Source organism: Odontesthes bonariensis, chromosome 7 (assembly GCF_027942865.1).
Source record: "Odontesthes bonariensis isolate fOdoBon6 chromosome 7, fOdoBon6.hap1, whole genome shotgun sequence".
Lineage (NCBI taxonomy): Eukaryota > Metazoa > Chordata > Actinopteri > Atheriniformes > Atherinopsidae > Odontesthes > Odontesthes bonariensis.
This window is the reverse complement of record NC_134512.1, coordinates 11,864,057-11,889,938: the sequence shown is the minus strand read 5'-3', so window position 1 is coordinate 11,889,938 and position 25,882 is coordinate 11,864,057. Positions and strand designations below refer to the sequence as shown.

Genomic DNA, 25,882 nt, shown 5'->3' with positions numbered 1-25,882 from the left:
ATTCATAAAACATTTTCCCTTTTCTCTCTGCGCAACATTTTCACACAAGTTGTTGAAGAATTGTTTTCATTTACAGTAAATGAATGAGAAGTCATAAAGCGACGCTCCCAGTGTGGTTGGTTTTATTAAAGACAAGAAGTGCCGTAAATTTCTGTGAGCTTTAGAATTGATTCAATCTGCTGTATATCTTCATTATCATTATGTCATAATTATAGGGTATTTGTAATTTCACGGCAAGCACATGAACAACAGAAAGATTATACCATAATTCCTAAGATGAGAAGTTTTATAGGGAACAATATAAATTTATTATATATTTTATATGATATTCAGTTGTGAAACAGTGAACCAACGCTAAATGTCTGCAGATGTCTTCCTCAGTGTGACGAGAACACAAGAGGCTGGAAAGTCCCATTATAACAGCACAGGTTCTTGCACAATCCACTCCCAGATCCTCCATATTGTTTCGCTGCATGGCTCTAGCTCCCTGATCACTTCAACAGCGTGTTATTGACCCTGAAACAAATGTCTCCATCAATCAAAGCAGGACCCAACAGGGGTGTATTGTTCAGTTACTGCAGAGTGCATTTAATCGCTGCTGATCAGGGCGTAGGCATGTGGATCTGAGGCTGCATACTTTAACTGTGGTGATGTTAAGCCTGTGTGGGTTGATCTTGGAATGGATGGAAGGTTTGAACCTCAGGAAACTGGCAGGAGGTTACAACATCATCAAGTCTCTCTCATTCTCTTATTCTTCTTATTTTTTTTATGATGGCTGGCTTGGGCTGTCATTTTTATAGCCTCAACCATTATATGACTATGATGATGATGATGCGACTAAAGTAAAGTAAAGTAAAAAAAAAAGAAAGAAAGAAAAGAAAAATACCTGCAGTATTTTTCAAGGTTTTCACAAATGGCACATTGACATTGAGGAGGCTGTCTCATACAACCATCACAGAAATGGATGTGGCACTTAGAAGATTACCAGATTAGAATTTTCAGAACCAGACCAATTCCATAATTATTTATTGTTCCAAGGCTATTATTCACTCTAATCTAAAATTCTAATTAAAATGACAGATTAAAGCAGTGATTACAGTCGCATAGAGCATGTGTTCAACATGTGTTCAATAAATATCTAACATAAAATCATTGCATTATTTTTACCACTCTAACAGAAAACAAATGCAAATGTAATATTTGACTTTGCACATTTTTTAAATTGACTTGTAATGTTTGGTATTCAGATTAACTTCCTGCTTTATTTTGTGACGTTCATGACCCCACTGTTCATTCCTGTTAGTTTTGCTTTTTGCTCTTGAGTCACACCAGTTTTCTGTTTGTAATGTGATATAATTTTATTTATTTATTTTTTACTGAAATAAAGAACTTTTGTTTCCCATAATGACGGCCTCCTACTAAGCCCTGCCTTTGTGTCTTCCCTCAACCATGGATTGCGATATAGGCAGGTGCTGAATATGTACTTTTTTCGAAGGACTGTCCCTATCATAGACTGTAGAAAAAAGATTAACAATATTATTATAACTCCAGCCATTGTGAACATCTGTTTTGAAGACTTTTACAGTCCATTAAATCGTTGACTCACACAGGTGTGACGCACATACGCCAGCAACTCTCATCCGGTCATGAGAGGGATTAAAAATGTGAGGGAAAAAAGGTTTTAATGAAGCGAAGTGAACCTTTGAGAGCAAGATGAGAGAGCAAATTCAAGATGAGATAGGAAATTAAGAAATCTTTAACACCTCTAAGAACGTCCAAAAGGCCCCAAACAGGCATATAAGTAACATTATGAGACATAACATGTCTTATAAAGAATACTTCAACATTACTATCTAAAAGTCGTCTAAGAACAACATTTTAGTCTGTTTTCAGAGAAAAAATTGCGGTTTCACAATTACATTGTCAGAGGAAGAGAGGTAAAAATGGAAGTAAATCAACTTCTCAGCTTAAGCAGCACGTTCAGCACCATTCAAATGTGCACAGTGCACCACAATAAACACACACCTCGGAAAGTTACTTGTTTCTTAACCTGAAGTTTTGATGGAATTTCTGATAAAAAAAACGTAACTGGTCTATCAGTATCATGACCGTGGTAACACGGTGATACTGAATACATGAGGAGTTTATTTTGCTTTACATGGTTGTTAGTTGCTGTATGGTAAGTATCCTTTAAAGCGGGAGGAAGTGGGAAGAATAAAGACTGGAATAAGAGGATGTCCTGTTTTTCATGTCTCAAGGGTTTTTCCCAAGAAGCACTGGAACTCACAATGCTCCTCTCTGTGTCCACGCTGCCCAGAAACTGAGCACAGGGGCAACCTTTTACCAAAGGGGCTGTAATTTTATGGGAGGTCAGCATTAATCAAATTAGACAGTGAACTTAAAATGCAGCACAAGCACACTTCAGCAATGCAAACACAAGCTTCTACACACACTTCTCTTACCTGTAGAAATATGAGCCTCATCTATGACGGTTTCACAGTTTTAGCTTTTTTTATTATTCATATGTATATTTTGACATCATTTAAAGATGTAAAACTAATTTTAATAAGTAGAAGTTTCATTTTTATACATCTGGCTTTACATCTGGAAATTATGTCCAAAGTAGTGACAGAAAATGACTTCAAAATGTCATGTACTTTTTTCTGCCTGCCGCCTCACTCTTTCCTTTCCTTCTTTCTCCACCCTGCTTCACATTTAACTTTGAATCTGCCCCAAACTTGGCTCAGAGTGTGAGTTTTGCAGCCCACCCCATACTTATTTCAAAATGCAACAGATGTGAGTTCATTAGGGACACTTTCCCATGAACAAAAAGAGTCATTTCTCTAATGTTTGGTGAATCAACATGTATTTGAAAATGTAATCTTGCCCCTTTTGCTTCAGACAGGAAGTCGCATGATGTCATCTCCTTTGGATGTCATTTCTAATGAACACAACGTTTACAGACACAATGCTGTATGTTAAAAACATGCAGACATATCCTGATCCAATTGCTAAAAAACGGCTGCAGATGTCTGGTTTTGTCCCCACGAGATACGCCAATGTGTGCTGACACCAGTTAACGGTGGGGATTTGACTTGTGTGGTTGTGGGAACAGGAGTTTGTGGTGTAGGTTTACAAAGGAAATGTGGAGGAATTACTGTGGCAGGAGATATGGAGCCAGGGATCAGAGTTTCAGGTTTACACATCGAAGGTTGAAATATTAAACATGAACGGTGAGATCCTTTCAAATGAAATTTATTCCAAATGATGTTGAAATATTTATAGATTAGTGTATTGGTCTTGCATGTGGCATTAAATTACACACTTGCATGAACACACACACACACAGAAGAGGCTTTGACAACCATTAAACAAAATCTCTTTTCTTCTCCAAGCAATCAGCGAGTGTGTGTACGCGCAGGGAGCCGAGTGTCCGCCATCTGAGCCAGAGGACAAGGGGCAGAGGAAGGGGCTGGAGCAAGGAAGGAGATGTTTGGAGGGTGCAGAGGACATGATGGGTGGGTGGATTGTTGGGTAATGAGTCACTGGAGCCTTCTTCAAAGCCTGCTCTCCAACCCCAACACCCGAGCATGGAGGTCTGCTGGAATCTTGGCCTATGGGTGGAGGAGCTGAGTGGGCAGGCTACATACAGTGTGCATAGAATGGCAGTAACACGAACACATACACACACACTTGTCTCACATACAAACATACATTTAATCCCACTCTAACTAGGGTCAGGAGCTCACTGCCGAGGACGTGGCCCCTGTGACAAAGACTCCTACTGTAGAAAACGTGACGGCTGTATGTACAGTGTGTTGTATTTTGTCTGAGTGCAATGCAATCTATTATCCTTCCATAGCAAGCTAGTGAAACTGTGATTTGTATGTCTCAGTGTGTGGAGGAAAACACAGATTCAGGAACTCTGGTTTAATCTTTGACAGTGTGTAACCTCTTAGAGTTGATATAATAGTATTTACATTTATAAGTTTTCTTCCCGTTCCTCCTTCAGGTCCTTTAAATGCAAATTCAATCAGAGACAGAAGTCTGTTTGTTAAAGAAAATAAACAAAACCTGCCGGCAACAAACTTCCTGTGTAACAGCTCTGTTTTTTAAAGCCGGTGAGCTTGGTGGCAAACATGACATCTGTATAGGATTTCAAACACAAACTCACCAGCTGTGACCTCATGTCACAACTTTCACTCCCCTGTTTATGAGACCGCGAGCAACTGTGTGAGTGACGTAAATAAAAGGAGAAGTACGGTGGCCCCGAGGTACAAAACACAACAATTTTGGGGGAAAAAAACAAGCGTTAAAAGGAAAAAACACAAAACAGAATTACAGAGATGTATAATGGCAAAAGGAACAGAACAACATCTGACAGAAGACCACAATAAAAACACAACATTTTAAGAAATAGACATTTTAAAAAGCACAAACAAATATAGGTAACGTAACATTTTGCAAATTTTGGGCAATTTGGAAAAAATAACAAACATCCATCCATCTTCTATACCCGCTGAATCTGTCGGTCGGGTCGCGGGGGGGCTGGAGCCTATCCCAGCTGTCAATGGGCGAGAGGCAGGGTACACCCTGGACAGGCTGCCAGTCCATCACAGGGCCACACAGAGACAAACAACCACATACACACTAAGGTGCTTGGTGTTTTAGAGACACCAATTAACCTAACATGCATGTTTTTGAACAGTGGGAGGAAGCTGGAGTACACAGAGAGAACCCACACATACACGGGGAGAACATGCAAACTCCACACAGAAAGAACCCAGCTGGGAGTTGAACCTGGAACCTTCTTGCTGTGAGGTGACGGTGCTAACCACCACACCACCTTGCAGCCTACAACAAAAATAAACAAAAAAAAACAACACAATTTTTCAAAAACATCAAAACAATAATAGAAAACACAGAAATATGGAAGAAAAATACATTTCAGAAAACAAAACACCATGAGAGAACAGAGGACACAACAAATTTCAAAGTTAAAAAAAATCTGTGTTCTATATCTGTAAACTGTTGGTTTTTCTTCTTCTATGCTTGTGTTTCATGAAATGTCATATTTTTGTGTTATGATGTGATTTCTGCTTCGTTGTGTTTTCAGAAATGCTGTTTTTTTTTTCATTTTGTGGTCATTGGGTGACCTGTCCAGGGTACACGCGTCGCCAGTCCATCACAGAGCCACATGGAGACAAATGAGACAAACAACCATCCACTCTCACACTCATTCCTTGGAGGAATTAAGAGTCACAAATGTATCCGAAGAGAACCTACACATACACGGGGAGAACATGCAGACCCCATTCGAACCTGGAACCTTCTTGCTGTGCAAACAACCACACCACCATGCAGCCCCTGCTTTGTTGTGTTTTAAATGCTATTGTGTTCTTCTTGTTTTTTTTAAATTTCAGAATATTGTCTAATAATTTTCAGAAGGGAAGAGAAGAGAAAAATTAATTACCTGGGGGAAAAAAAATAACAAGTGTAGTTGAAGGATTAGCAATGAAACCAAAATACACAGACAGGAAGCAGAGATCAGCCAGTCTAGCTTCAAGCATTCAATGTGGAAACAATAAAGATCCAATAAAGATGATGTTTTTCTCTGGACAACCTGCACATGATTGTCTATTTTAGGATTTTAAGCATGAGTGAGGTGGTGAAAAGTGTCATTGACACTCCCTTCCGAACAACTGCATGCTGCCTCATTAAACTGTGGGATGAGTCGAGCTCTCTGGGACAAGACTCGACAAGAGCAGCAGCTCTACATGGAAGTCTCAGAGGCAGACACTGCCACCAGCGCAGCAACAAGTCAAAGCGTGACACTGAGCAGATTAAACATATTTTATGTAATGCCTTAGAACTCTTTAAGAAGATGTTCATTCTCACACCTACCCTGAGCTGAGGTTAGAAATCCTCCTCTGCTTGTGTTTCAACAAGTCATGCCTACCTGTCTGCACATGAAGACCACCCCGCATCCCTTTACCACATAAATCGAGATCAAATGATGTGGGTGTTTGACACAGCAACAGACAGACAAAGCATTGTCATAGCCACACCAACAAATCAGTACTCGCCTTAAAGGGTTTTTCTTTTAATTTGAGACTTTGTGACTCATCCATTAAACATCAAAATGAAAGCTCAATGAGTCAGTTTGGATGGAAACTAAAAGTGTGTGTTAGATTTTATTACCCCCACATGGAAATGAAGGTTGTAAGGTTCGGTTAATTCTGAAGAAAGAGTTGGACAGAAATCACACAACAGGGTCTGCAAGTCACTGTAAAATGTGAAACAAAGACAAACTACTACTAATGTTCAAAAATTTAAGATGCTTGCCTGAGGTAGTTGTGAACCGGTTTCAAACCTTAATGCACATTAGGGGGAATGTAAAGAACTTTGAAAATCCCTTCTGACCTGGCAAAGATTTAAATGAGGTGACTCATCACCCGTTTCTGGTCTGAGCCAACAAACATTAAACTCACTTGACTGACCAGTGTCTTCCCTGATGTTTTATAATATGCTAGATATCCCAGAGAGACAGTAATTCCTAAAGAAGAGCTTTCTCTATTTTCCTCTTGTAGATGTCCACAGCAGTAGATGTTGTTGTTTTCCTCCTGCAAGTTTGTTAATGACAACTTCTTCAACTGAATTACAACCACTAACAACACAGTTGTTAGAAAAAAATTAAATGTCTGGTGGATTTGCTTCAAACCAGTCAATGGTAATATGTCTGATTCATAATAAATTTTTTGTGGCTTTTCAAAAGATTGCTTCAGATTTGCTTTACTGGTCAGTGGGAACCCAGCTACTGTCTCCATCAGGAGCAGCTTATTGTTTATAAAGCACAACGCTCCAGAATAAGCCAGTAAGTTGACACTGAATCGAGTCTCTTCTCAACAAATTTGATGCTGTCAAATTTAATTTCAAGCCATCACTGACAAGAAGCCCTTGAAGCGTAGAATGATAGATATTTGGAACAGCTGTGGTTCCATGACAATCATTTGTTTTGGCCCCATAACAGACCAGTGAGTGGACCTTCAGTGGGTATAGTCTCAAGTAAAGCACAAGTGCTTTGAAATCATAGTTAAGTGCAACACTTGTCAGAGTCCGATGAACAGCAAGGGTTTCCCTGCACAATAGGAATGCTGTTAAAATCAAGACCTGAGCAGAGATTTAGTGGTTTGCTGAGATGAGTTAACCTGACATTATCTGATCCTTTGCAGTAAAGATAAAGTAGACACATTACTGGCACCTCCTCAGGGTGCTTCAGATTGCTGGCACCCTGCCTCTATGTCCTCTCTCCCCTCTGTTCTGTTTAGGGCAAGTCCAGACAAGTTTTCTGTCCCTGCCTGCCTCCCGCCTCTAAGCTTGGCTCAGTTCATTCCAGACAGGCTTGAGCTGAAGCAGAGCAGCAGCCCACACAACAAACATCCAAACTGAGTTCTGCCGCTCTTCAGACAAAACAAAACATTTACTTGAGCTTCATTCAGGAGAAGGTGGGGGATAAAACATCGTCCTCATTATTCTGGGTAGGATTTTTAGCTTTATTTACCCCGATGTGATTCAAAGCAAACCAAAGTGAAACACAGAGAAAAAAAAGAGTTTTTGTGTCATGTCATGCAAGACAGATTGCAAAGATTGTAATTTTACTGCTCCTTTAGGAATTAAGTGTAAGTAGCAGCCAAGTGCTGCTGCTCAAATGAACTTTATTAATTGATCATCAGCAGACGTGAGCGCCTCTGTTAAAGCAGGAAGTTGTTGATTTCGTGCTTTTAAGTGTGTTATCAGTAATGATCTAATAGACTGTTCATCAGTCTAGGAAGGGTTATGAGGCCATCTGTCTGACAGCCAAAGCTTGGTTGAAATTGTGTAATATCCCAAGACAATGGTCCCAAACACGGCAGCTAATCTACAACAGAAAGACTGAAAAAGAAAATAATCAATGTGGTGTTGCAATGGTCCAGTCAAAGTCCAGACCTCAACCTGACTGAAAGGCTGTGGTGGGACCTTAACCTGTTCTGAAATAAAAACCTGCAAACATCAATTACCTGAAGGAACGTTGTAAAGAACAGTGGACCAAAATTCCTCCACAACAATGTGAGAGTCTGATAATGCCATACAGAAAATGATTACTTCAAGCTGTTGGTGTATGAGGAATGACAAATTGATTGGGTTATTGTACAGTACAGTACAAGGTTTCTTCTGCTTTTCGCCTTAGTTTTTGTCAAATAAATGATGATACATTTTAAGACCTGGTACCAGGTGTTCTTGACATGTAAAATAAAAAGAGGTTTTCTGATTGTTTTTCTTACCTTGAAAACTTTTGTACACACCTAACCCCTTTTTTCTACTGGAGCCATTTCAGTTATGGCCAAGGTGGTGCTGCAGCTGCCATGTAACTCTACTAAAGAGCAGGACAAACAGACACAGAAGTTTATTGTTTTTTTCGTTTGATAGTTGTTTTTTCTACAGTGAGTTGAACTGAAAGTGAAGTGTTATCTTTGGCTAACTAGACAGTTTTTGTTCTTGAAAGTACCATGATCTACATTATTCGACATCACTTTTGGCCTCTTGACATTATCTTTGGTGCTTTGGTTATGGTTGACTTGAACAAATAACAGAACATTTTCTGGACAACAAAACAAGGTGTTTTCACACTGTTGAAGAAAATGACTCCCTTCCATGTGAACTGAGCGTAGCAAATTTGCATCCCCTTGACAAGCAAAAGACTCAAGAAAGGAAAGGGAGAACCTAAAAATTAAACGACCTCTTTAAGATTTTTCATTGTTTGAAATGTAGGACAGAAAGGCCACGAGACATTATTCAGATGCTGATTAATTTTGCTTTACTTTCAGATTCGGGATCACAAGTTCAGACATTTAACCTTCAAAGACAGAGATTGAAAAAGTCTCTGTGGGTGACACTGTGATTGATGAGAATTTGCAACCATCATGCATCCAGTGCCAGGACAAAAAAATCACTTTCACTCCTGGAAACCATCTTTTGAATTTTAAATGCATGGGGTGGGGGGGCACACCCCCACACAGTTAACTTAGACTGTCAGTCCCTCCATCAGCCTTATATAATACAGCTGAACAGCACAATGGCCCACTTTGCATTCACATAGAAATCTAGATATCTGGAGTATAGAGACAAGACAGAAGAAGACTTCTCCATACGCTAAAATCTCTGTTACTTTATCACCGCTCCTCAGTGAGCTCACACTGGCCTCCTCTTTAGATAGAAAACATACAGTTTGTCAAGCTGGGTGAGAAAATTGAGAAAGATTTGCAGTGACAGCAGTGCTCTGTATGAGTTGTTTTAATGCTGATCCTGTGCTCTGATCTCATAAGAAAAGTACAGATAAGAAAAAAATCTACAAAACAATTCAAAATCAGAGCTTATTGATCACTTATTGACCTGTTTTTACGGCGACTGCTTCAGGTCACATTATTAACATCATAGCCTGGCTGTCAGCGAGGTTGACATTTTTTCTTAATCAAATTTTTCTGTGACAGACGGGAAGTTGAGCCAAGCCCAAAAACTCAAAGTATCTACTGGAAGATACTTAACCACAAACACAGCGCTCTTTCGGAGGTTAGTTCCTGTTTGGGTTGTCTTGACACACAAATATGCCAGGCATCCGCTTCACTTCACATCAAAGGTGTTCTCTGTAAAGTGGATGGGAACTGGACAGATTTGCTGTCACATGTGGAAGCATGAGGAACGCTGGTTACTGGACTCAGTGACACGGGACATTTTACTCAAGAATCTTTCTTCAGGCATTTGAAATTTGAATTAAAACATCTTTTTATATCACAACTGCAGAGGGAAACAGGTGTACTTTTCTTATGCCTCTGATTTAAAAGAAAGAAGGAACAACTGGGCATAGTGACACTGTGATCATTATCTAATGAATAACACGTGAGCACAGCAATATGCAAGCATGGGAATGATCATTTATTGTTTTATATTTATCTTATAGTATTGTTGTAGATTTAGTTTACTCTGTATGTAAAGTCTGTCATTTTTCACTAATTTGAGTAGGAAGTACTGGTAAAACATAGTCACAAAGTGTAAGTACTGTTAGTATTTTTAAGTATTTGTTTTGTATTGGTAGTGTTAGCATTGGTACGTATTTTCAATTTAAAGCAATCTGACTAAACGTTTAGCATTTATTTGTCATTTTACGCTATTTTACAGAATCTGATACTTGCTGCTTCCTAAAAGAAGGATTATAATGACTCTGAATGGGTTTTTTTCCCCACATACTTTGCTTTTTAAAAAATTGCTTTCAAGTCTATTAAAAAACAGAACATATACATTATAATATCCCTTTCTCTGTCCTGCATGGCAGTCAGACTCCTAAATACAACCCAGGTTGCCTCAGTGGGGCTTAAATCACTGTGTGGCAGATATGTTGATCCATGTGATGTCTAGCAGGAGATTTCCACCTCCTCAGATTCAGCTCTCAGTCCTGTTACCAGTCATGGGAGACACTCCCCCTTTGATAGAAGAAACAATAATGGTGAGATATATTCAAATAATTCCATAATTGATCACACGAGTGGTAGCAGGAAGAAAAACCTTATGGACACGGTGTGACGCATGTCATAGCTACCACATACCACAGCTGAGCCTCCGTGTTTCAGAGGAGGTGAAGTTTTTTGTGAACGCTTCATTCTTTACTCTGAACTAAAGCACGTGGAGGGTTTCAAACTTGGTGAGATACCATACAGGTTGATCCCCTCTCATGCATAGCCCAGGACAACCTGCTTTTCCTCAAGGAAATCTCCCAAGCCTCTGAGAGGGATACTGGACATAAAGGCAGCCTGTGCTTGCTCTGACAAACAGTTACTGTGACCTTACTGCTTCATTCCTAAAGAGTGCCCATAGGGTTACTCCTTACTGACGAAGACCTTTAATCCATCTGATTTAGAGGTGGTCTTGACGACCCTGCAGCATAGTCCATATGAGCTCCTCGATAGTTGAGCTGAAATGGCCAACAATCGAGTGCGCATCTCCATAAGCTGTTGTATCAGCTAAAAGAGAAGGGGAGCTTCATGTTGCTTATGGCTGCCCAGGGATGGAGAGGTGGTGATGCACCTGGTTTAGTAGTGTTCAATTGAGCGCGGCTGATTTGTCCATGGGGTTAGCCTGCCTCTTGATTGATGGCAGCTGGGATAGGCTCCAGGCCCACGTCGCCTTAAATAGGATGAAGCGACTACAGAAGATGGATGGATGTGTTCATTTGAACTGATATCAAAACAGCAGTATTTGGTTGTAGTGGCTGAATGTTTGAGTGACTAATGGATTAAGTAATATAATCATGTTGACATAGATACCAGGATTTCGATCAGTCAAAAGATACTGTAGCCAAATCCTCTTTGTCAGCAGGATCCTTTGTCAAGCAGAAAGCTTCCCCTTGTTTTGAAATAAGTACAAACTTTTTGGAGTTGTGAAGAGTGCAGTGCTAGTATAAAAGATTAAGGAGATGTGTTGTTGCTGAGAAAATGCTTCTCCTCCAGCTGTATATGCACCCCACCAAGAAACTAAGACTCCCAAATTAACTCTCAGTTATTACCAGAAATATCTTAGCTCCATTACATGAGACATGAAAGAACTCCTTCAGTGTATGTTCTTGTGTGATGTTTTTTTAATTATTTTTATCTGGTGGCTTGGGGTAAATGGGGTGTACGTAAACTACACTTACTTATAACGCTCATCTAAACTTCATATGTAGTGAAAAACTAACATCTGACAGTGTGGACCAGAAGTCTCTCTTTGGCTATATAATTCACGCCTGCCATCTAGTGTTTGGAATGAAGAACTGACGTGTTCATCATGCAGTTCTAAAGAGACACAGACAACTGACAAAGTGACTACTTTATAACATCTACCTTCTGCAACCATTACATTCACCCTACAACTTGGCAAAAATGAAATAATTATCATGATAATATTCTGGATTTATGTTAAGAGTAGAGATGGTAAGCTATTCTGCTGAGAACAATTTTTTTAAATATCAAATCATCTTTACATCAGAACAACCATTTAGACTGACATTGTGGCAAAGTTTTTCTACATTTATACAGATGGTTACAATTAATACTTTGCTTTAAGTACTGCAGTGATGTGATAATTAGTTGATGTTTTGGTAGTTCAATGAAGTTTCAACATATACATCTTTTGTATCTGAATTCTTAGTGGCAGCACACTGCTGGTGGTGTGTAGCAGTTGTCTCTTTTTCAGGTCGGGCTCCTAAATTATCCAGAGTACTGTTTCTTTTCCATTCAGGCAAGATCGAGTCCTTGAAAAAAGTATCTAGAAATGTGCCATGTTTTTGCACCTGTTCCTCAGCCGCAATAAATAAGTCGTCGTCTGGCTCTGAATCTGTAGCCATAACTTCCAAGTTGGGCCTAGCTCTTTGCTCCCCTTGCACATTCAGCCCTCAAATTTATTGTCAAAAATGTGTCAAGTCTCTCATAGCTAGCCACAAAGATCTCTTCTTGCTCTAGAGCGGCACATTCCAAGCATGGACTTGGTCTCTGGTGCTTAGATGCAATCAGGTCCTCAAATCTGGTATACAAAACCATTTCAGGTCTTGGCTGAAGTATCACTATCCTAACAGCAACTTTTTAGAAGGGACCAAGATCTCTTCTCCTCATGCACAATCAGGCTGTGAAATGTAGCTTCAAACGTAGCGTCATGTCTGTGCTCATGTTGTTCAACCTTATGAGTGGGGCTCTTTTCCTGCTCTGACTCTTTGCAATCAGGAACTATACCTCTGCTGCTCAGATGTAACCAGGCCCTCAACTTTAGTGTCAGAGAACATGTAACGTCTTTGCTCATGTTTCTGAAGCTGAGCAGAAGAGGTCTCTTCTGGGATAGCTTTGTGATCTTCTGCTTGATGCACGATCGTTGAATCATTTCCACTTCATCTAGATGATCAGTCAGAACTACAATTATACTATAAATGTCTCCTCTGATATGTCCATATTTGTAATTTCTTCCATTATCTTTTGTTTTCCAACTTGTCATTGAGGTTCTCCCAATTTGAATGCAATTTTTGGAGCTGACACTGAGAGTCTGGGTCAATCGTTTGTCTTTTGTAATGGCGATAGTCCATTGGTTTCAGTTTGCAAGGCATTGCTTTTCCCCAACATTGATAATATCTGTGGTGTATAGCACATGCAGCCTTCTAATTTTGTTTCACATATTTTCATGGAAAACGCATCTGCTTTATAACAGCAGTGAAGTAACATAAAGGGAAATCCCTTTCAGATGCAGTTAGACTACGTTTACCTACATCTATATCTCCTTCTAGTGGAGAATGACAGAGCTAGTTGTCTGTGCAGGGAAAAGCTCTCGTTTTTAGCGCCTCCGGATTCAGTTTTTCCCACAGAAGACATTAACGACGGCCACACACAGTGTCAGGGTTAAAATATTTTACTGTAGTACTACAGTATGTGACAGGTATGAATGAGAACATTAGGCATCATCATATTGTGTTTTGTTCCAAAAATATCTGGCATGTAGAATCTCCACAACATGGCAGCAAAGTAGAAAAGAGGATGACGATGAAAAGAGGAAACAAAAGAAAAAAAAGAATTCAATGAGTTGACGTCCTTCTTGTGCTGCTCTCTGATTCTCTCCCGTTGGCTCCTTCAGTACTGACGCATAATCACACATAAATTCAAGGGCTAAAAACCAGTAAAAACCACAATGAGAGATCTGGCTGTGTTTTAGCGTGACCATAATGGCTTTCTCGCATACATGTGCTTCATCACACACACACACACACACACACACACACACACACACACACACACACACACACACACACACACACACACACACACACACACACACACACACACACACACACACACACACACCCTGGGAGGGTGACTGTTGTCCCCGGTCCTCTGTGTTGATTAAGATTAGGAAAGTCCAAGTGAATCACATAATAAATACATTCTGCAATTTCTTTTTGAAACAGACAAATATATACAAATTAATTCAAAGAAAAAAAACTTTTTTTTGTTACTAAGTGTTTACATCTAAGACAGTCACTTGAACATGGTGTAGGCCAAGATGCACACATAAATCTCTTCCCTTAGGCTCACGTTTTTTTTTCACTCCCTCTCTTTCTCTCGGTCCTTTCTTCCACACACTATTTTATGTGATTGATTGTACACACTAGTGTCATGGTCTAGACTAAAGCAGTGCTATTCTATTATCCCTTCACTTACACCACTACAGGCACACAAGTACAAAGACACTCTGTTTGGCTCTCTGCCCTGCCTCATTTCCAATATCCCCCCCTCCGATGTGTCACTACAAACACATGCAGCGCTCTCTGTAAACAAGTACTCTTTGTCCTTTCGGATAATAAATACTGTTTTGGTAAAATCATCATCATTAAAAGACGAGACACGTCGCATTTGAGCGTACACCAATACAAAACACACAATTGCACTGTTTGAAGATCTCTTCATCATTTGTATATGTTGTATTTTTCTTTCTTTTTTTCATTTTTCTTTTTTTTGGCGTCAGCATTAAGGCCCATAATCTGGAGTGGAAGGGAAGTAGGAGAAGTCCAAGCCGTGATCTGCTTATGCCCACAGGGCCTACTGTAAATACAAACGACACACATACAGGCACACTCACAGATGAGCAGTATTGCAGGGCAATATAAAAAGACACTAAGGAATGGTGAAACATCCTCTGTCACTTCTTTTTGCAAAACCATTCTATATCTTCATCATACATCTCAAATTTTTTCAGCCATGCCTGTCTCTTGTTTCTCCTCTCTGGTCCGACGTGCGTGGGTAGCAGCGCTGTTACGGTCTGGCTACACTAGGGGGTGCCGTTCCTCTCTGCAGATGACTGACAGGCGGTGGCTGTGGCTGTGTTTATTGCTATAAAGTCTTTGCTCCTCCCCTCATAAAAGGAAACCAAGGGATAAAGTGGCCCTCCCAACACTAATCTGAGCCCCCCCCCCCACACACACACACACACTCTCTGTTGATAAGAGTCTGTGCTCTATTTGGAGGCTTTCATGCCAGATCAGTGCCGGAGGGAAACTCCTCCCCAGGGATCTGGCTCAGGTGAAGACGTAGTTGATGAGGAGCTGAGAGAGGAGCAGAACACAGAGGATGAGGCAGTGTCGGCCGGTTAACGACATGCCGTCGTCTGTCGCCCTCTGAAGAGTCAGCTGACGACTCAGAGCCACCAGGTTCCTGCAGAAAGCGAAAGGTCAGGGTGAACATAGGGCTGTGACTCCACAAAAAGTTACATTTTTAAAAACCTTTTCACTCTTTTGGTGGTTTCAGAGTACTTTTTTACTGGCTTTTCTTTTTGCAGTCAGAAGATCACAGTGATTCTGGAGAACTTTTGATTTTCTGCATTGTGTTTCAGCCTCCGAGAAGCGGTTATGTGCTTCACTAAAAAAGACCCAGCTCGTCTATTTTTAATGTAAGCACTGACAGCCAGCACAGGCTGGATAAGTCAGAGAGGAAGTCAGTCACAGGAAGACCAGAGAAAAGCCGGCCAATTTTCAATAGAAATCAACAGCACAGACACTCTTCAGAGAGGTGTGTAAATCATCAGGTTAACGACTTTTTTATCACATTAAGACGATTATTCTGCCCTGCTTAATGTGACGTCTACACTTGTAAAACACTCCTGAAGTGAAATAAAGCCACATCTGAGACGTAAATAAACAGTGTTGCAGGTTGAATGCTGCACAACCGCATCTGATAGAAGCGAGAGACAAAAATGACCGAAGCTTAGTATACATCTATAAACAACAATGAATCTAAGTTTTAGCACCAATGGAAAATGACCAAAATAATTTTTGTGTAGAAAGACCTTTCTAACGCTAAATCCCAAATATAATAAATACTGACATATATAAGCATGTCCACGAGTGCAAAAAGAGGCGAAGAAGCTAAACAAAAAAAACACAAACAACACTTTGAATCAGATTCATCACTAAATGTTGTTCAGACATAAAAATCGTGTCAGTATTTTATCTCCTAAATGTTGACACGACTGCTTCTGGTCCTTAAAATCAAGAGTTTTTTCCCCCCTCCATCAACAGAAAAACAAATATTCATAAGCAACACTGTGTTTAGGATATTTCTGAACAGACAGTAATATTACACAAAGCAGCTCTCTTCTATACAGTGTAAATGTGTTCTTTTCACCTCTGAATATCTTGCTGTGTCTTCTGTATAGATGTGATGGAGGCCTCGATCACAGCGATGTCCTTCATCTCTTTACTGCAACGGGCACACTGGTTTGAAAAGCCTGGTCGCAAGAAAAAGACTCCGGGGTTACTCCTGAACTATTCTGAACGTTCTCAAGCTCTCTCTCTATATATGTGTATATATATCTCCTCCACCAAACCATTTATGCATGGCGTCTTAATTGATCACCTTAATGATTTGGTTCGTATCACCGCTTGTGTGAGCGTGCACACCTCACCTTCATTGTCCGAGGACTCGTGCGTGGGTTCTGGTGTGGTGCTGCTGCTCTCCGTGTTCTGGCTGCAGCTGGACGGCTGGCTGCTGGCCTTCCTGCGTTTCCCGTTCACCCCCGCCTGGGGAGAGACAGGTCATTTTTTTCTTACTGCACTGCATGAAAACTACCAGCGAACTGCTGGATGATGCAACATGCTAAGAGCTAAATAAAGATGGAATTTGGAAGTCTGACCATCACTGAAGTTAAAATCAAGCAAGAAGGAAAAAGGGCTATCAGAGCTATCAGGTGTAGTGTGACTTGACAGGAAGCAGCCCAGCTTTCAATTAGACAATATTAGACAATATTTCAGTGAAATACAAAATAACAATAAAACAATACACACTAGAGGAGGTACTTTTAATCCTCTTTCAAGTTTTCATTGTTTTAGACTCATTTTAAAGTAGATCAAGCCTTTTTTTCGTTTACATTGATTCACACTCGATTCTCCACAATAACAAAGAAAGGTGTGCGTTTTAAATTTTTTTTGTGGATTTATCAAACATAAAAAACTGAAACAACCTAATTACAGGAGTAGTTCTCAATCACCAACGCATTTGAGCTACGGTGGAGTCCACCGCACTGAATTCGCTGGACAGGCTCACATCCGTCTATGTCAGAGTGAAAACCAAACCAAGAGGTTGAGAGAATTGTCCGCAGACTGGTGAAAATACATTTTTGTAAAGGCAGAGAGCTTTATTCTGACCTTTACGATAAGAGTGGCCAGACAGAGGCCTGAGGGCAACTTAATATTATTCAGACCATGAGAGGGACTGAGCGATCAGTCCGGGTAGAGTGAAAGATGGATGCAGAACAATACAGAGCAATACTGAGTAAAACGACCTTTTCCAGAGGGCTCAGGATTCCAGGCTGGTGGAAACGTTTATATTTCAATGGGGAAGTGACCAAAAGCATAAAACCAAGAACTTGTCCTGCAGGAACTATTTCTGAAAAGACCTGAAAAAGGAGCTCCCCATTAAACCCGAAATATTCTGCCACACAAGTATGAAAAACAGGGGTCTGAATACTAAATGGGATATTCTGTCTTTTTAAATACTTTAAGACACTTTAAAATACTGTTGTTTTTTTTTGCTTTACCGGTGTGGAGAATTGTGTGTGGATTGATGAGAAAATAAATCAACTGAGTCCATTTTAAGATGAGTCTGAAAACACAACAAAACATGGTTCATTTATGTCTGGAAAACTTCTGCCAAAGCTGTAGCTTGACCTTGTGTTGACTGGCCCAGCCGTGGCTGTAGGAGAGCCCGTTGTGTTGCCTCTGACTTTTCTCGTGCGTCTGGATCACGCCGTCCTTCTCAAACTGGACCAGACAGTGCTCAGGGTCCCACGGATGAGTGCTACGAAAAAAAAGATGCAGCATAATAAAATGTGCCTTAGCCCACGGTACATCCTTCTCCACACTGAACGATAAACTACAGTAAACAAACAACAATGGGTGTCCTGTGCGGTGTGTGTGCTGCTTGGTGTGCGTGCGTTCGTACTCCATGTGCCTGTAGGTCCACTCGGAAGTGATTGGGTCCTGCTGGAAAAGTCGTGGGATCCAGGGTTTGTCTCCTCTCTCTCGGCTCTCTCTTCGCTGAGCCTCCTCCAACACAAACTTCTCCTGGGTGGCCCTCACTTGGTCCCGATCCATGATGGCACTGGTCACGTGCTGCCACAGTCTGTTGAGGACACATTGCATTAAACGCTAAAAGAGTAAATGTATTACACAATTAAAGCAATAGTTTTCCACCGTCTTTGTTAATATGCTTTGAGACAAAAATGAAGTTGTCTGACCGCTTGCTACTCCTTACAAAGATGAGTTACTTTTCCAAGTACATGTGCATAACTAAATGAATAATATCTTCATTTAGCTTGTATTTAAACATTTTACATACAGGTTTGAGGCATATCAGCTCATTGATGCAGCTTAATGAAACTCAAACATTAATGTTAGAATTATAGCTGTAATCTACCTCCACGTAGGACCAGTTCAAATGACTAACATACGGTTTGAGGTTACCTTTCAGACTCAAACTCTCCTTGCTGGTCTATCTGGACCACTTGTCTCTTGAGGCGCCAGCTGCGAATATCTGCACTTGGGTTCCACAAAGTCTCCTGCTGGTTGGAGCGCTTCTCATGAATGAACACCTCGTTGTCCTTGATTTAAACAAAGACCACAAAAAGGTTCAGCGTAGCCAATTTAAACATTTCCCCACACCGAGCCATCCAATTTTTACAATGTTAGGTAACTATGTAAGAAATTTTTTAAAATGTAATCTTTCTTCAAGGTCAAGCTTGAAAGTCTTTCCATTTAAATCCTCCATTCACTTTGAAACCTTTTAATACTTCATTTCCAGACACTCTTTAAGAGCCCTCTAAATGGAGTCTACTGCTTGTTGTGCCTGCTGCTCCTAAGCCTATAATTACCAATTCTGTCTCTGTTTAGTACAGAGAATTACTGAATGGTAATCAGTGGTATAAGTGGCAGAAAGAGATACATTCCAACCAGAAATCCAAGTGTGAGGTACAGCAGCTCTTACCCAGTGTCCATCAACGGTGGCCAGTAGCTCGTCTCCCACGAAGATCTTCCCACTGATCTGATTTACAGAGCTGGCGCCTCCGAGGAAAGGCTGCAATGAACAGAATTATTATGAAACACCTTTCCTAAAACAGCCGTTTCAGGATAGGATAACTTGGCTCTACTAACAAATCAAAAGAAGTTAAACTGAACATTTAACTTGAGCATTTTATTTGTTCAAATACGTACCTTCAGTTTGAACTCGAGCTCTGCAAAACATTTGGTTTTCTCACACTCGATGGAAACTTTCCCTCCCAGCTCTAATGTCATAGTGCCATACAAGATACCTACAGGAGACATAGCATTGCATCATCAGAGAAACACATCGGTTATTTGGCTCTAAATACTTAAGGTTGATGTCCACAGCGCATACAATTTCTGGATGGATTATTACTATTAACAAGCTTGCCAATTACAGTAAGTGGCGACCAGATGAAAACAGTCATTTACAACTTCCCAAAGTAAAGTTGGAGAATTGACAGAAACTTGACCTGACTTAAAATACATCCATTCTCCATCTTTACTTTTGGACATCTGCCATGTCAAGAGTTCAAGTTTAGAGCACAGCGAGGCCTCATTTTATTTCCAGTAGCTCAGAGATATTGACTACAGCAGATGGCTGTAAAAGATACAGCCCACACATGATTTGTTACATTAGACAAATATCTTTGCAAACACGGAAGAGACATCACACAGCTTACTGGATCCAGTCGGTCAGTGAATAGAGAGGAAGGAGCTACAGGCTGAATTCATCAGCAATATACCAAAATAATAATATACAGCTGTATATCTAGCATGTTTATCTATCTAAACTGATTTTTTTCCCCATGAAGATATAAAGAAAACATCACCAAGCTAAAGCCATGCCACACCCACTCACATTAGTCTATACATTCAGTGCTTTCAGTGTCGATACTGGGAACAATGTGTCATTTAGCGTCTTGCTTGACACACGGTAGAGCTGGAGATTGATCTGCTGACCTTCAGACTGGTGGATGCCTCGTAAATAATCACACATATCCTATAGTAAACCTTAGAGACTATTGAAAAACTTCCTCCTGTTATTTTTGCAAACGTATAATTCACTTCCCATTAGTGACCTTCATTTGTACTTTGATTTTCTAACAGTTAGAACTGAATATTCTACAGCGTAGTTCCATCCAATCATGGGTTTGTCACCAACACAGCAGCATGAAGAAGGACACCGCCATGCTGCAGTATTAAGACGATTATTAACAGAGTAACAGGGATGGGGCTCGGTTAATTAGTAGGGATATACATAATTATAAGTTGTAAACCTGTTACCTTTGCAGTGAGCGTAAGGCATGGTGATGACATACTCCTCATCCCTGCTCATGAACAGCAGTCTAGCTCTGCCATCTAAAATAGCTGACAGAGAGTTACCTGCAAGTGAACACAGAACAACACGACCATCAGTTTCCCTTCTAGTTCCCACTTCATAATCTGCCATCAACAGTCAGGCCTCTGTGGCAAGTGTGGGGTTTGGAGATCAAACCGTAGTGTCTTTGAATGTCTTTATATAACAAACAGACTGCACATTCCAGTATGACGTGTACCATAGAACTTGGACTTGGCCAGGATGCTGCCGCTGATAGAAAAACCATCCTTCCTATTGCAGATATAAAAGGCAGAGATGGGTGGATGGTGGGACACCTGGAAAGGCGACAGCAGAGTGAGGGGAAAAAAAACAAGGTGTTAGATACCCTGTGGTGCTGCATTTCCCAAGCGTGTGCTTAATGTGTTCGGCAAACTGCGCGAGAATTTTCACACAAGGGACGACTCGTGTCCTGTGACAGTTTGCATTTAGCTTTATATCTGGTTTTACCTGCTCGGCTATATAGAAGGTGCAGCTATCAGTCTGAGGATGGAGCCAGCAGCAGCGAAATGTTTCCCCCAGGATCGGGTTGTAAGGCTTTTTTAGACCCTGAAAAATGTGAACACAAAGAAGAATCAGTATCAATTCAACCATCTGCTGACCTAAACAGGTTTTAAATGATTTTTGTGACAATTGAGCAAGCTTCCTTTTCTTCAATGTATTAAGGAACAAACTAATTATGGAGCACGTTGCCACCTGTCTGCAGCATAGGACATAATCAACAGGATTACCAAAACAGACAGAGCTTTACATCTACTAGCTAATATTGGTATAGAATTGTTGTCTATCTACCTTGATTCCCCAAAAGGCAGTGAGCATAAAAAGTGCTGCGTAAGCACCGATTGATCAGAGGGAATTTTCTGCTGGCTCATACTGGCTGCTTCTCTTTGCTGCTGCTGCAGCCACAGAGGAAATAAATATCTAATGAGTGGAAACGAGTGGAAAGTGTCTCCTGACATTTTTACAGCAGAAACAGAGCCTGGACAGGGCTATTTGTCGAACAGCCAATTGTTAGTGAGAGCCTAAAACAACAACAAAAAATGCTAACAGTCAGAAAATCTTCGCCAGCAGTAAAAAGGGCCGCTTGCAGCGAGTCGAGGGGGCAGTTAGTGTGACTGAAAAAACAGGATGGACGAATGGAGAGCAGGAAGAAGGGTTTAATGATCATCAAACATGAAATCCTCTGGTTGTTACTGAATCTAAATTTGAATTAATAGTTGTCATAAAGTGAAATTAAACATATTACTTCAACATTGTCCAAACTTTGTGAATATTCACATATAAACACTGTAGATCCTGAGAGTTTCCGAAATACTGAGCCGGCTTTGGCTGTCTTATAGCACAGCTGGCTTGATAACAACAAGCCTTAATAGAGAAAACATATCTTACTTTTGGCTTCTTGTAGAAGCCAGACAAGTACCATCTCAGCACCTGCTTGATCCGACCATATGCACTCTCTTCTAGTGCAGCTCTGTGGTGAAGAAGCAGAAATATGAGATAAAAATAATCTTAAATGTTTACATTCTTATGAACACATACTCAGTTAAGTTAGAATAATTTACTAACTGTGAGAGCAGATCAGCGTGGTAGTAGTAGTCGGACAGCTTGTCCAAGAAGGACCGTGGCTCCAGGATGAAGGTAGGCAGCACCACCTTTGACAGGTCCATGCCTGGCCGCAGCTGTTTCAGCAGGGTCCAGATCAGACCCTTGTTCTCCTCTGACACCGTCTCCACCTGGGATGCCTCCCCAGCCTAATAAAGTAATAAACGGACAGAGGTGGGAGCAGGTAAGTGACAGTAAGAGAATAGGTCTGTGACAAGAAATCAAGTGTGGCTGAGAGGTGGTTTCATACATATTCATTATGGAAGATAACAAAATACCTGTGAAGTATGAATACAGATGATGAAGACAAAACTGACTGCAGAAAAATAAGACAGAGCCCCTTTACCTCAGCCATGTCCTCGTTGCCCTGCTCCACGTACGCCGTAGCCTGTGGGCCGGGGGACATCTCGTCTGACTGCTCCATGTCGCTCTCCTCTGTCAGCCTTCCACCATTTTCATTGACTGTAGTGTCCCAATCGTCGTGAATCTCTCGCTCCGATTTGTCTGAGAAGCCGTCATGCTCCATTTGGTCATTGCCGAGCAGGGCAGAGTCATTCAACCTGATAAAAACAGAGGAATTAACACTCAGGTAACAACCACAACTAATTATTGCCGACTAATTTGTCGATGCTCTCTCGCTTTTTCTTTATCCCTCTTACTCTCTTTTATATTCACTTTTAATCTTAATTTGTTTTATACTGAATGATTAGTATCCCTTGTGTTGTATTTGTTGTTGTAGTGTTTATGATTATTCTTATTATGCTTTTGCTTCTGTACAGCACTTTGGTCAACTGAGGTCGTTTTAAATGTGCTCTGGAATCATTTTGTGTGTTGATATTTGACTTAAAGCTGTATAACTGACTTTAAATAGCATATGGACTTGTTAGATAGGCAAACATAGGTAAGAATAGATCAAATGTTGTCAGTCAGATTGAATTAGAGAGATCTGGCAACATGAGGAGCAAAGATGTGACCATCTCACCCCCTCTGGATATGTTAAGATTCAGCCAGAGGCATCACAACTCTGTGGACAGTATCACTCAGGCAATAATTAACTTAGGATCTCAGCCTTAATGCGCCACATTTGATTTAATAAAGGCAAGACAGTGATAGACATCTGCAGTGAGGGCCTGGAGGAGAATTATCAGGGAGAATTATATGTCTGCTGAAGTCAAAAAGGCTTAAAAAAAATCATTATACTCTTTGACATTTGGACAATTGGACAAATAAGTAAAAACTGTCCACGTCTTATGATCACCCCAATATGAAACACACTCAACATGTGTGCGCTCACAAAGTTGTGGGCAAACAAATTGCATCCTTCGCTAAATGATCATGTTTCACACTGTGGAATTTTCCAGCCTCAACAAATCAAACCCAGACCTCAGTTCAGTCTGCAGTCGACGGTGCGCATCGGAAAAACGAAAAGATGGCGAAGAAAGTCATAAATCAGCTCAAAAGAGGCCACAGAGAGGAGAAGTGATAGTGTGAAAAGAGAAGAGAAATATGGAGGGTGAGGATGTTGGGGGTGGGGTAGCTTAAGAGGAACATCCAACTACCATTTTACAGGTCAGACAGTGAATGTCTGAGTGTATTCATAGTGCATTCAGCCAAAACAGATGCAAAGACACAGAAATCAACGGAAGTTTTTATCATGCTCACTCAGTGTTAGACATTTCACTCATTTTCCACACTTGGGATCTGGACAACAACTGTACTGTCTCACGTGCTTTCATAATCACTCTCAGTGACGTAACTATGGTCCCAAAAACCCCCCTAAAAAAACAGCTCAGTTTGGTAAAAAACAAAGGAAGAGAGTTCAAATTTCAAAATCCCAGAGGACTTCACAGACCTGATCAACCACTCTCCGGCAGACTATGAATAATTAACAGACCCACAATGTTATCTGTCAGTCCAAACACACCCTGGACAAGAGGCAGCTTTCCTTACCTCAAAGACATCCAGCATATAGACAAACTCTTCTTTGGGGATCCAAACACCAAAAATCAGCAAATCCAAAAAAACAGATGCAGCCTGTCCTTATCTCACCTTCTCTTCTGTGTGTGTGTAAATGTTTTCAGTCTACTGACAAAAAGGTGCTGTTTGTCCCTTTCACTCCGACATACCTGCTTCCTGAATGTGCGTGTGGATATTTCTGTCTGTGTGCCAAGGTGTGTTTGTTTGTGTGTGTGTGTGTGTGTGTGTGTGTGTGTTTGTAAGCTCGCAATGGCTGCGTTGCTACCGTCTCTTTCTGGGTGGTGCACTGCTCACATTGTGTTTCATCTTCCTGCTCCCCTGTCAGTCATGTGATTGAGCAGGGTGCTGTGATTGGCTGGGAGAGGAGTGAGACATTCCCATTGCTTGGGAAGGATAAGAGGGGGGGGAGGTGTGAGGAGCAGAGGGGTTTGTTTAATGTAGGTGCAAAGAGCACCCAGCAGACAAAAGTGAGGGCTTCAAAATAACTATACATATACACACAAGCGCATTTATATGAGCTTATATCATTTAACCGTGTTTTAGAAGGAAATATTCCGTACGATCATTCATAACTAAAGTATTTCAAGGAAACTACATTTCAAAGGAGCCATGGCATGAAATTTTCACTTTTTAAGGTTGTTTAACATTAATATGAGTTCCACTAGCCTGCCTGCGGTACCCCAGTGGCTAAAAATGACGATAGACCTAAACCATGCACTGGAAATTATTCTCCGCCTTTGGTAATGTGACCATGCAGATGGCCTGATCGGGAAAGCTGCCTCTTATGACGTGGCGCCTCATATGACGTTGAGGTTATTTCCCCCCAGAGCCCATATATGGCTATGCCAAAACTGCCTTTCCCTGCCCACAGCTCTTTGGCCAGCTCATTATAAAATCAGTTGAAAGTCTGTGCGATGCCATCTTGATTTTTCTGCGTAGGATATCTGACACACCATGGCTGATCGAAAGCATAGCATTTGCTCTGTACATGGATCAGGGTTCTAGCTAGCGCAAACTTGCGTAGCGGCCCGCTACGCTATAATTTTGGACCGCTACGCTTATTTTCAATACAGCGTAGCGGCATTTTGTCTGTATTTATTTGTACAATAACACCAGATCAATGCCATTTTCACCTTTCTGACAAACTTGACACATTTTTCGCAATGGCAGCCAAGAAAGGTTGCGCTGCCTGTCAGTACAACCGCAGACGAAACTGTAGCTCGAGGCAGAGGCACTCCGCGTCCGCGGCTCCTAGAATCTCTGGTAAGAGTGCTCCGTAGCCATGGTTACTCACACACGCAGAAGCGCACACGTAAGGGGATTCGGCAGAAATCATGTTAGAATAGCTGTAGCCTATTTTACCCGTCCCTATTTGAAGTAAGCAAAAACGATCAAGGTTGCTGTGCTTTTTCAAAGCTTCTTACGTACAATATGTGATGAGCTGATCAAGTTATCATTTAAGCTGAACGTGCAGTTGACTTGGCGCTCGAGAAAAGAACAGAAAGCAGTCCTCTCCACGAGGCGCGATTGACTGAAGGCGCTAGCATGGTTGCCGCGTCTGTCACGGTGGTGGCGGACCGTGGCGTCAAAATGACGTTTCAGGCATGGCGCTTGCCTTGAAAAGACGGCGCAGCGCGTTGTCGTGCACCAGTCGATTTTTGTAACTTGGCTGCGCCGAGAACAACGAATCGAATGGACCGATGTGAGACCGGCTCAGTCAGGAGGTGCGTTTGTAGAGGCAGCTGTACGAAACTGCAGTGAAACAGCACAGGGAGCACGTAAACTCCCAA

The 25,882-nt window shown here is 41.1% G+C and overlaps 1 protein-coding gene across 6 annotated transcripts in view; it reads right to left on the bottom strand.

The window, feature by feature from the left end:
• Positions 1 to 13,442: 13,442 nt before the first annotated feature.
• Positions 13,443 to 25,882, bottom strand: part of osbpl5 (oxysterol binding protein-like 5) — a 41,174-nt gene continuing 28,734 nt past the window's right edge. For all 6 annotated transcript variants that reach the window (XM_075469495.1, XM_075469496.1, XM_075469497.1 and 3 more), the window contains 14 exons: positions 22,462 to 22,675; positions 22,080 to 22,264; positions 21,903 to 21,984; positions 20,964 to 21,062; positions 20,695 to 20,791; positions 20,423 to 20,521; positions 19,307 to 19,404; positions 19,080 to 19,169; positions 18,560 to 18,696; positions 18,039 to 18,218; positions 17,765 to 17,894; positions 16,504 to 16,618; positions 16,224 to 16,326; positions 13,443 to 15,254 (listed from right to left, as the gene is read on the bottom strand). In XM_075469495.1, coding sequence (XP_075325610.1) covers positions 15,119 to 15,254; positions 16,224 to 16,326; positions 16,504 to 16,618; positions 17,765 to 17,894; positions 18,039 to 18,218; positions 18,560 to 18,696; positions 19,080 to 19,169; positions 19,307 to 19,404; positions 20,423 to 20,521; positions 20,695 to 20,791; positions 20,964 to 21,062; positions 21,903 to 21,984; positions 22,080 to 22,264; positions 22,462 to 22,675 — 1,765 coding nt within the window. In that variant the 3' untranslated portion in view covers positions 13,443 to 15,118. The remainder of the gene's footprint in view (positions 15,255 to 16,223; positions 16,327 to 16,503; positions 16,619 to 17,764; positions 17,895 to 18,038; positions 18,219 to 18,559; positions 18,697 to 19,079; positions 19,170 to 19,306; positions 19,405 to 20,422; positions 20,522 to 20,694; positions 20,792 to 20,963; positions 21,063 to 21,902; positions 21,985 to 22,079; positions 22,265 to 22,461; positions 22,676 to 25,882) is intronic.